The sequence below is a fragment of the Microcebus murinus genome, chromosome 7, assembly GCF_040939455.1.
Source record: "Microcebus murinus isolate Inina chromosome 7, M.murinus_Inina_mat1.0, whole genome shotgun sequence".
NCBI classification, from domain to species: Eukaryota; Metazoa; Chordata; class Mammalia; order Primates; family Cheirogaleidae; genus Microcebus; species Microcebus murinus.
The window spans coordinates 41,389,059-41,401,138 of NC_134110.1; the positions used below are offsets into that span (position 1 = coordinate 41,389,059).

General features: G+C 35.0%; 1 protein-coding gene across 1 annotated transcript in view; it reads left to right on the plus strand.

Annotated features, from left to right (window-relative positions):
* Window positions 1–12,080, plus strand: part of WASHC5 (WASH complex subunit 5) — a 58,100-nt gene that overhangs the window by 4,084 nt on the left and 41,936 nt on the right. Inside the window, exons 2-8 of the mRNA XM_012785376.2 lie at window positions 2,512–2,821; window positions 3,288–3,433; window positions 4,087–4,171; window positions 4,791–4,891; window positions 7,307–7,499; window positions 9,732–9,884; window positions 11,154–11,267. Coding sequence (XP_012640830.1) covers window positions 2,636–2,821; window positions 3,288–3,433; window positions 4,087–4,171; window positions 4,791–4,891; window positions 7,307–7,499; window positions 9,732–9,884; window positions 11,154–11,267 — 978 coding nt within the window. The 5' untranslated portion in view covers window positions 2,512–2,635. The remainder of the gene's footprint in view (window positions 1–2,511; window positions 2,822–3,287; window positions 3,434–4,086; window positions 4,172–4,790; window positions 4,892–7,306; window positions 7,500–9,731; window positions 9,885–11,153; window positions 11,268–12,080) is intronic.

A 12,080-nucleotide genomic window follows, 5' to 3' on the forward strand; every position in this document is an offset into this window, starting at 1 on the left:
CTTCATCGAAGCCTGAATCATTTTTCAGCTTCATGAAAGCCTGTGTCTTTCCCAATGTTTGTACGCTCACTTCGTATTGGTTTTGCACTGTATCCATATAATATTGACAATTAAAAGATTGACCAAATAAGAATTCAACCGGATAGATACTTGTGGAATTTTTGAGTGAAGAGTAATTGTATAAGTGGTCAGCTTATTACAATTTTCCCTAGTGATGTGTTTTTTTTCCTTTTCCTGTTTACTTGGCTCCTGCCTCCCCTTCTCTTCCTGTTTCCACCTCCGTCAACTCTTCTTCCTTTTATGTTTTTCTCTATTCATATGTGCGTATGTAGGGTTTTTTTGTTTTTTGTTTTTTAAGCAGGGTCTTGCTATGTTGCCCAAGCTTGTCTTAAACTCCTGGTCTCAAGTGATCCTCCCACCTCAGTCTCCCAAGTAGCTGGGATTACAGATACAAGCCACTGTACTTGGCCCATAGGTTTTTAATTTTTATTTGTTTTATAAAATGGGAGCATCCTATTCATATGTTTCTGCATCTTAATTTTTGCACTCAGTAGCTCTAATTCATTTTTGTTAATGGTTGCTTAAATTCCAGTTTCTTTACTGTTGGGCATTTACTATATCCCCCCAATTTTTGTGATTACCAGCAATGCAGTGCTGCAAGAAAAATCCTAGGACCTATATCCTTATATGTTGGTGCTTATCTTAATATTTCTAGGGGATAGAATCCCAAGCATGAGATTGCTAACTCAAAGAGTATGTATTTTTAATTTCAGTAAATGTTGTAGGTGCACTTTACAAAAAGACTAATAGTTCACATTTCTCCAGTAATATCTCTCTCCAGGTCCTACCTAAAGCAAATATTATTATTCTTTTTAATCATTTCCAATGTAATGCAAATAAAATGATTTTTGATAGTTGTTTTAATTAATGATTCCTTTACTGCTATGAGTTAAGGATCTTTTCATACAGTTATTTGTCATTTGGATTAATCTTCATGAATTACTCCCTTTGTATTCTTTGCCCATTTCTCTGTTGAGCAGTTAGCTCTCTCCTGTCAGCTTGTAAGATCCCTTTGCGTGTTTTAAAAATCAACCCTTTGCACTTTTCATTTCAAATCTGTCTTCCAAATCACTTACCACATAAAAGTTTTTAAGTGTTATATGCTAAAATATGTCTTTCTTTATAGCTTCTAAGTTTCCTTCTCTAGCCCTGAATTCCCTAGGAGATGCTATTTTACTAAAGATCACCCAATATAAGAAGAATATTTTTCCCACCAAAAGACCTAGTAAAGGCCCCATACTGACAATTGAATGTGTGCTGCACTTCTGATTTATCTTGACCACAGGCTCAAGCACTTCATCTCTTTCGCTGATTTTTTTTCTTCAAGGCTCCTCTCTCCAACAGCATTGCAGGCAGCTAGAGGGGGCAGGGATCACCTCTTATATCTTTCATATTGTTAAATATTTATGCACTCATCCTACTTGTCAATGCCAAGGAATCAGTTCAGCACAGAGTATACAAAGATAAATATTGTTAATTTCCTTTTGACTTGCTGAAGTTTTCCACAAGATCATTCTCTACTCTTGTAATGATTCTGGCTTCACATCAAAATCAACTGGGGAGTTTCTTAAAAATAGAGATGCTTAGGGCTATCTCTAACCTACTTACCAGTAACTCTAAGATTCTAGGTGATTCTGTTATATAGCCAGGCTTGAAAACCACTGTCCTAGAAGGTGAGTTGTATAAACATCTTCATATCCATCCTGGCAGAGAGGTACTCAGCAAGAAATGATTGAGTAAAGAAGATGAATCAAGAATTTTAAGAATGAGCTGTTAACAATTAGCAACACTCTCCAGTATGCTAAGTGATCTAACCATCCTCAGGGTACATTGGAATACAAGAGAAATGACCTCTGCAATCTGCCAATAGTACTGACACCTAAGTGCCAAATTATGTGAGACTTTTGGACCAATTTGATTTACTATTTATAAACCATCTTCACAGAATTTTGTAGAACCTGGCATTTACAATTTTGAAAGGAATCTTGGACATGTTTATACCTTAACCCTGCAATTCTATTAATAGGAAATAATTAGGCAGATGCCTCAAAATGATCTACAGGGATGTATCTCTGAGCTGTATTTATAGTGCTTATAATTATTTGCTAATATATCAAATAGCAGGGAGTAGCTTGTACAATTAGGCTCCTAATTAGGCTATGTTGGAACCATACATGTCCAAAGGTTCCTTTTCCCTAGCTCAATATCATATCATTTCTCATGACAAGAGGTAAGTAAAGGGTTGAAGAAGACGACAAGAGTGTTAATCTAGCAAAGTCTCTCCACGTGGAAAACGTGAAGAGTGAAGAATAAGTGCCCTTCTCCCATATCACAATTCATTATTATTTTTTTAGTGAGCTTGGGAGAAAAATATTATGTATGTATTTTGTATGTGTATACACATACTTCCTTAAAAAATAGAGATTTTCACACTTTCTTTTTTGGATGCAGGTTCTTTAATGGAGCAGCCAATCTACCTACAGACCTGGTTTCATCTAATGATCTACTGACACCAGCTCTGAAGCCAGTTAATCATTCCTACAGTCCAGGTGCACGGTAATTGGTCACCTTCACGATGTTGGACTTTCTAGCTGAGAACAACCTCTGTGGCCAGGCAATTCTGAGGATTGTTTCCTGTGGCAATGCCATCATTGCTGAACTTTTGAGGCTTTCTGAGTTTATTCCTGCTGTGTTCAGGTTAAAAGACCGAGCTGATCAACAGAAATATGGAGATATCATATTTGATTTCAGCTATTTTAAGGTAATCTCCCTCTATAGCATTTTTATTGTTGTCTTTTCTATAAAAGCATGTTTTCTCTGGAAACCAGGAGACTCTAAGAGGTTAAGGAATTATGGAAAAAGAGTTAAAGAGAAAAGCTTTTGAGCCAAATTTAATATGAGCTACTAACTTGTAAATAAGATAAATGTATTACTTGGAAGCCCTTACACAATCTAATCAAATTTTTAAAAGACAGCTTCAGTATAATGTGTTTCACATCGAAGTACCCCACACTTAAAAGCATGCCAGTCTTGGTTGCAATTAGAATTCACTTCTTTCAAAGGGATTTTATAGCTAGGCTTCTGTTATCTTCATTACTTTCTGTTGCTCTGCTTTGAATTTTTGATATTCAAGAACATAAGAACAAATATTTAAAAGACTATTTAGAAATTGTTACCAAAAAGTATGCTTGTATTGATGTTTCACATAAATGTGTTTTTCTTCTTAGGGTCCAGAGTTATGGGAAAGCAAACTGGAAGCTAAGCCAGAGCTACAGGATTTAGATGAAGAATTTCGTGAAAACAACATAGAAATTGTGACCAGATTTTATTTAGCATTTCAAAGTGTGCATAAATATATTGTAGACTTAAACAGGTATTCATTAATTTAGTAATAGCTTATTCTGATATTAAATAGTGGAGAGGAACAAGAGATACACAAGGATGTGTAAATCCTTGTGAGTTAGGTTAGTACAAGATGCCCTGCTTTATGCCATATATAATTCTCTTTTCCTTCCTAAAGCACTGGTCATCTTAGGTATTTTAGAGTTTTATTATAATTTCCTATTCTTGTGAAGTATCAAAGTAAACTTGTTTCATATTAAGTCATATAGCTTTCAATTCTATAGTTTATGTGAAAATTGAAAATAGGAACTTATTTTTGTAGTTAATTTTCTCTTCTATAGTTCTTAAGAATTCATTAGTCATTAACTTATAAACTAGCTATTTCATGTTCTTGTGCCTTTACTCCTAGATACTTGTAATTCACAAATCAAGACTAGGGAATAGTCCTTTTACTTGCAGTAGCCATAAATACTAACCTGTAACCCTAAATCACTAGGAATATAACTCATAAGACTATTCTTAAGAGCATGAAGGACCATGAACTAGTTGAAAGCCAGAATGCCTGGTCTTTTTAAATAATGTTTAGATAATGTTCCTGCCTTATCTTTTTAAAATGTTTCCTTTTTCAAAGATGTTAAAATTTCCATTATAAATGAATAACTTGCTCTGGGTTTTCATTTCTAGATATCTAGATGATCTCAATGAAGGTGTTTATATTCAGCAAACCTTAGAATCTGTGCTTCTCAATGAAGATGGAAAACAGCTTCTAGTAAGTGATAGTACAATTTAAAATAGAAATTCAAGAATATCAAACTTAGCATCACTTTTTTCCCTGTAAGTCACAAATATATACAGAGTACCATACTTTAAAGAGAAGAAAAATAAGCCGATAATTATCTTCTAACCAGCAGGTTCATATTTGAGTTCAGAACATAGTAGACTTTGAAGAAAATTACAAGTGAATAAAAGATTATGTGGAGGTTATGAGCTTCCTTGGTGTGAGAATTCTATCTGCTCTACTTTTTGCATCCCAGCCATCTAGTCTGGTCCCTGGTACACAGTGACTACTTAGGAAATGTTACTATGTGAATGCCTTTGTGATGAAGAGGTATTCATAATATTGAGATGCTATTTGGCTGTCCCAAGCAAAATCAAAAATAGACCAACTGAAAGATAATCACTATAAATTAAAATTGATTTCACATAAACTTTTTGAAGCCAATTCCGCACAGAAGTTAAAAGCCCTTTGAGAAAACCTACATTTTCCTTGAAATATAAAGATTTTAGGAGAAATGTGAGCAAAGTTATCTTTTTAACCATTGTCAAATTTTACTCCATAAGATTGTATAAATCCTGTGAGTTTGGCTGCTGTCCTTTTCTCTTCATAGTGTGAAGCACTGTACTTGTATGGAGTTATGCTACTGGTCATCGACCAAAAGATTGAAGGAGAAGTCAGAGAGAGAATGCTGGTTTCTTACTATCGATACAGGTATTTCTGGTCTAGGATTGCATACTCCCAAAGCACCCTTATTGGTAAAATGCAGTGTATGTTCCCATGCTACTTCTATTATAAACAACAGCAATATAATATTGACTATGGAAGTATAAGATTATTGGCCAAGCATGGTAGCTCATGCCTGTAATCCCAGCACTTTGGAAGGCCCAGGTAGGAGAATAGCTTGAGCCCAGGAGTTCAAGAACAGCCTGGGCAACATAGCAAGACCCTGTCTCTACAAAAAAAATTTTTTTAAATTAGCCAGGCTTGGTGACATACACCTATAGTCCCAGCTACTCAAAGCAGGAGGCTAGCTTAAGCCTAGGAGTTGGAGGTTGCAGTAAGCTATGATTGTGCTACTGCACTCCAGCCTAGCAAGACCCTGTCTCTAAAAAAAAAAAAGTATAAGATTCCTGTCTGTTCTGAACATATTGTGAGAATATGACAATTATTCCAAATTATATATTTTGCAATGATATAATTTGGAGGAATGATATATTATATATAAACTGTATAATCTATATATTATATATAAAATATCCTATATATTATAGGCTTTTAGAGGTATAGATTATGATGTTCATGATGGTAACTCAGTTTAAAATAAAAAAGGAATCTGAATTCCAAATTTTATTTACATTGAGGATAAATTTCAAGGAATTCTGGAAATCTAATGAAAATTAATTTTGGCTTTTGTTTTTAAGTTTTCAAATATTACTCCTTGGCAGATATAAGGAAATGAATGAACTTTTCATTCATTTCATCAAGTTATTTTGATGAGTTTGAAAAATTACTGTTCAGGGTTAGATTGAAAGTAAATTCTCACCCATACATATATAGAAACAAAAACAAAATAAACAACAGCACACACCACAATCATATGTTCTGTATGTCTGTATAGAGCTGTGATTCTTCAAAAAGAAGGATCTTGAAAACAGGAGCCACCTTAACCAACTTTTAAATTCTAGTAACTGGCATATAGGTTTTCAGTCTGTCAAATGAGCCAAAAATAATAATAGATACAAGATCAATGTCAAAAATAGTCAAGTTTCAGGGAAGAAACAGTCAAAAAGCAGAAGTCGGAACATGAGCTATGATATGAGAAGAATACTGAATGTTTTCAAACTTATAAATTAGGATAAAATGAATAGGGCAAGAAAGGCAGACCCTCAACACAGAGGAGATTATTTAGGGATGTCTGACTTCCAGCAACACCTGGTACTGTCTCCTCAGCAGTAAATTAATCTTTGGCTTCTTTATCAGTGTGTGAAAGGAGTATCTGCCAGCATGCATCATTCATTCACTTCACTTTAATTGTTCGTTCATGTAACACCCATGTTTTTAAAAAGGAAATTTGAATGGCCTCGCCTATATTTCTGAAAGTACCTGGAAAAACTAAAGCAACAAATAATGTAAAGAAGAAGGAAACAATGTTTGCTTATCAAGCCTAGTTTTCAAAATCTGACTTTGTCCCTTTGGATACAATAGCTAATTCATGTTAGATAGAATGTGAGCATTCATTACTGAAGTGACACTGAACAATTGCACATCAGAATTGTGGTCAAAGAGATTCTTACATCAAATAAGAGGCCGTCTCCAAGTCTAAGATTTGCTGAATCTAGTTTTTTTTTTTCAGAGCTTGTTATCCACCCTGAAAATCACAGATGTTTTAACTAGATCTCTATATAAGAAGCAGCTTGCCAAGAAAAACTAGTTAGAATATATCTAACTTTAAATTGACATCATTTGTTTTTAATTAGTTTTTTAATTGGTAAAACATTGGTTCAGGTTCACATTCCTTATCCATAATTTTGAAATTCAGACAGCTCTGAAAATATATACATATATGTATACATACACATGCTCATAGTAACCCATTTGGCAGCAAAACCTGATCTAACCTGAAATCATTTGGAGTCAAAACTTGCCTAGAACAGATGTGAGGCTATATATATTTTAATTATCTTACTTTTGTGAATGTTTATAAATTTTATTTCAGAATTTTTTTCCTTTTTATTACAGGTAAAATCATAAAACAATACATTTATTTCAGAGTTATTAATGTGTGTTAATGGAATGCCAATTCAGACCCTGCTGGAGTACTATATTGTATATGATCTGCATTCCATATAACATTCTTATATTTGAAAAGCGCTATATTCTGAAACAAATCCAGCCCCAAGGAGTTTGGAAAAGGGATTGTGGACCTTTACATGGAACCAATACCCATCTTCCAAATAGGCTTTCAAAAATATAATTTGAATCTTAAGGATATAGATGGACCTATGTTCATATCTAAAATTATATAAGCTCAAATTATAATGGGATTCTTCTGCTTATTTGAACTTCTGAGTTTCTAATGTGTTTGGTTTGTGTGGCCCTTTATTTCCCATCATGAACCTGACTCAGTGCTGCTCGATCTTCTGCTGATTCAAATATGGATGATATTTGTAAGCTGCTTCGAAGTACAGGTTATTCCAGCCAACCAGGAGCCAAAAGACCGCCTAACTATCCCGAGAGCTATTTCCAGAGAGTGCCTATCAATGAATCTTTCATCAGCATGGTCATTGGTCGCCTGAGATCTGATGATATTTACAACCAGGTAGAAATTAAATTGATTAAATTCTTAATAATTTAACAGGCTAATTTCACTTTCCTCCTCAATTACTCTTTTCCTTCCTTTCCCAAAAGAGTTAAAGTAGCTAGAAACTATTTTTCACAATCTTTTGAGCTGTGGTCCAAGATGATAGAAGAAAGTAGGATATTAATTTTGGCAGAATTAGAGATTTCACGGAGAAGAAATTTGAGCTATTGGCAAGCTTTTAGTCATTCATTCAAGAAATAGTCATTGAGTGTGTGTTGTGTCCATTCATGTGCTAGGTATTGGAGATCCGTCATTGAAGAAGGCAGGCCGTGTTCCTACCTGTACTGAACTCATAACTTACGAAAGGAGACAGACAACTACAGGGATTATAGTAAAGCAAGATGAACCTTACGTTAGGGGAAGCATAGGGTGCCACTGAAGCAAGGTCACAACAAGTGACAAAAGGGAACATAACGGCAGTCCAGACAAAGGAGGCAGCCTGAGTAGGGCTTTAAAGGTCCTATGGCATTTGAAAATGGTCTTCCTGCCAGTATGTGTGCCATTCACTTACTTAAAAGAATACTAGAGAAAATGACCATTTGACTTCATTGTTCTGAAGAAAACATAATTTTATGTATTATATATATTTTTATTTACTATAAAAGACTAAAGAGTTGGGCCTATCATAACTGTGGCTATCATTTAGCACAGAACAAAACTGCTCTATACAGTTCTTTAGGTAGCCTGTTAGTTTTTTGTGTGAATATGTCAAGTATAAATAAGAGGTTTTTTGTTTTTTGTTTTTTCTAAGACAACTCAAAATCAGAAGCTACCTGCAGACACCAGGTCTCCATGATATTTGTTGCCATTCATTGAGAATTTAATATAAACCAGCCTCAAAGGAAGTTTTTTTCATATACCATTTTCTCTGTTCCTCACTCCAATCCTGCAGAGCAAATGGCATTGTCCCCACGTTGCTGTTGAGAGAAGTCAGATTTGGAGAGCTTAGATAATTTTCACAAGGCCCCATTCCTAGATAACAGAACCATCACTTGAATTCAGTCTGTGTGAATTCACAGCCCATGCTGTTTCCTCACTGCCTGTGAACCTCCTGTCTCATGCCACCGTTCTGCCTCTTATTCAGTCCATTTTGTCCATGTCTTTCTTAAGGCAATGTGTTTCTGTTTTCTCCTTGCCCCGTGACTTTTATTAACACGAGTTAAAGCTATGGTTCTGCTGTGTGTCCACCCCACTCTCTGTCTTGCACCTCCCTCATCCCTGGTCATGACTGATGGATCAGATTTTCTGTTTCCAGGTAATTTGGAATTGGGTCTGAGAAATGGTTTCTAGATTGGGGTTTACCCACAGTATGCAAAATTTGGAGTTTTAGGGCAGCCTTGTTCTGCCAGGTATCTGGAGAATAGTCTAGAGAGAGAGAGAAAAAAAATGAGCAGACAAGTTGAGGGGAGAGAGAGGGAAGACATTCTGGTTCACACCCCCAGGCCCTTTCCATATCCTGGCCACATTCCTGCCTGGAGATTCCGTGTGATATCGCTGTCTCCGTTCTTAAAATTTCTCCCCTTTCTGCTCAATGGTAGTTCAAAGTGATTTGTGCTACATACAGTAAATGATTTCCTAGTACATGAGGGGATGGAGTTCTTGGGAACATCAGCATTTAAAAGACAGACAGAAGAGGACTCAGCAAAGCAGAATGAAGACAGAGTGGTATCTAGGAAACCAGAGGAAGGGAGAATTTAAGTAAGAGTTGCGAAAACAACCCACTGAATTGGGTGATTGTAAAGTCATGCGTGATCTTAGGGAATTCCACTGGGATTATGGTGGAGGTCAAATTTCAGTGAATTGAATAATAAACAGAAAGTAAGAAAATAGCAACAGTGAGTGGAGTCTATCAGTCTGATGAATCATCTGTGATGAGAAAGACACAGAAATGGAGAAAAAATGGGAGACTCAGGATTAGGAGGTAGGATTGTTTCCTTTTTTAAGGAAAAGACTTAGAATTGTAACATAGTCAAGGGCTGGAAGGGAAAGAATGTTGTGGGTTTAGGGATAAGAAGGAAGGCGATGGTGACCAGTGCCATAGTCTAAGAATTGCTTCCATTGTCCAGAATCTTGAAAGGTGATAGAATTTTGAGAAACTGATGTGTGCTAGAACTAGGTAATTTAATTAGAGCATGTATACATTCTGTGCTACCAATAGCTTCCTCTTTGGGTGTCATCTCTATATTGCAGGTCTCAGCATATCCTCTGCCGGAGCATCGCAGCACTGCCCTGGCAAATCAAGCTGCCATGCTGTATGTGATTCTCTACTTTGAACCTTCCATTCTTCACACCCATCAAGCAAAAATGAGAGAGATAGTGGATAAATACTTTCCAGATAATTGGGCAAGTATTGCTGGTTTTTGGGGTTTTTTTTTATCCTCTATAGTAAATTTGTTAGGGAACTAATTTCCCATTCTTTTGACCTTTAACTCAGAAGCCATAATGTTAGAAATAATGAGACATAAAATCACTTAAGTAAAATGATTCTAAGTATGTTAAGAATTTTATAAACCATAACATGAAGGATTAAATCAGTAAAATTTCCTGAAGAACCCATTAGTCTTTTTTTAAATGGATACTCTCAAGGTAAAAATAAAGAAATAAAAAAGAAGTATTAAAATGTATCTTTCTTTAGCTACTATGATTCCAACTAAGTTATATAAGGATTTCTTTATTCTTTTCTATTTTATGAATCTAAGCTAACAAAATTCATATAATTTGTCATTTTGTGAATAGCAATTTCACTGTTACAGTTAAGATTTTTCTATAAGTTTTAATGGGGCTGTTAAGGTTTATGGTATTGCAAGGATATGCTTGTAACTTTATGATCATTGTTTCACTTAATATTAATTCCTAAAGGAATAAAACTTACTTCATATTTAATATATATGAAATGTTTTCTTTTCACAAAGAGGTTTAACAAAATGCAGTGAATTTGATCATATTCTCAGGTAGCAGATTTTGTTCCACATCTTACCAGCTATTGAATCACATTAACTATTTGTTATGAGGGACCTTCAACTTATTGGTAGTGTGAGAATAGCCTACATTAAGACATAGTTTCTAGCCAATTACGAATCATATTCATGAACTTAGAGTTAAGCAACCAAGAAGAAAACTATGATAGTCTGGCTTCATGTTCCTAAGCTTAATAAAGAAGTTTTGACTATAATACTATAAGTAAAGACATATTTAGTATTAAGGAAGATCAAAATCCAGTGATGCCTATAAGATACACACACACACACAGAGACACACACACACACCCTGGTACACTGAAAATAAAGGGATTTTTAAAAAGATGTGCCAGGCAAATGCCAACCAATAAAAAAACTAGTGAAAAAATATTAATATTACACAATAGAGAATTTTAAAGAAAAACATGAATAGGTATGAAGAGGGATCATATATAATAGTAAAAGGAGTAATCCAACAAGGTGAATTAACAATTAGGAACACTTACCTATGTTTGGAAAATCTTGGTTTTTCATTAGAATGGAGTTTGGACTTGAAGGAGTGCGCAGTGTCTTCTATAACTTTTTATGTACCCCACCCCTTTCCTTGAAGTGATTAGATATTTCACAAATACTAAATGAATGTCTCCTTTTTCAGGTAATTAGCATTTACATGGGGATCATAGTTAATCTAGCAGATGCTTGGGAACCTTACAAAGCTGCAAAAACTGCTTTAAACAATACCCTGGACCTTTCAAATGTCAGAGAACAGGTAGGTTCTGTCTAATCCGGAAAGATTCTCTAATAACTGCAACACTGGTTTACTAAGTAGGAAATGCGCTGAGTAGATTTCCCAAGGAATTTGGAAGATATTTACATGGACATTTTAATGCAATGATTAATGAAAGGTAAATTTTATGTATTAGAATAAGATAGATAATTGTAGCTTTTTAACTTACAGGCTCTACTTACATTTTTTTTTTTTTTTTATTTTTTTTGAGCCTCACTCTGTTGCCCAGACAAGAGTACAATGACATCATCATAGCTTGCTGCAACCTCAAACTTCTGGCATTAAGCAATCCTCCTGCTTTGGCCTCCCAGAGTGCTAGGATTACAGGCGTGAGCCACCATGCCTGGACTAATTTATATGCTATGTATAAATTGAAGACCAGGGTCTTAAGGAGGATTCAGTTCCCTAAGAGAAATCACTGTGACATGTGCCCCAATTGACTGTTTACTCTTGCTTAAAGATCATGTCCTTATGGATAGAGCTGCTTTTACCAGTAGCTGAAATTAATGTTTTTTTCAGTAGGATGAGTGCTGAAGATGGCAACTGAGTGTAGATAATATGTCTTGTCACTGTAATTTAAATTCATCATTTCTATTGTGCTAAATAATAAGACTATAGACTCAAGACATTCATCTTAAAATTTAAATGGCTATGTTCTGTCTCTTTGATAAGAACACAAGGCAGAAGGACATATCTGAGTAAATAGAGGAATAAAGATAAAATTTTTTTTATTGGGACACATACTTGATATTTCCAAACAATATGTTCCTCATCCTGGCTGGGTTATTGAGTTTT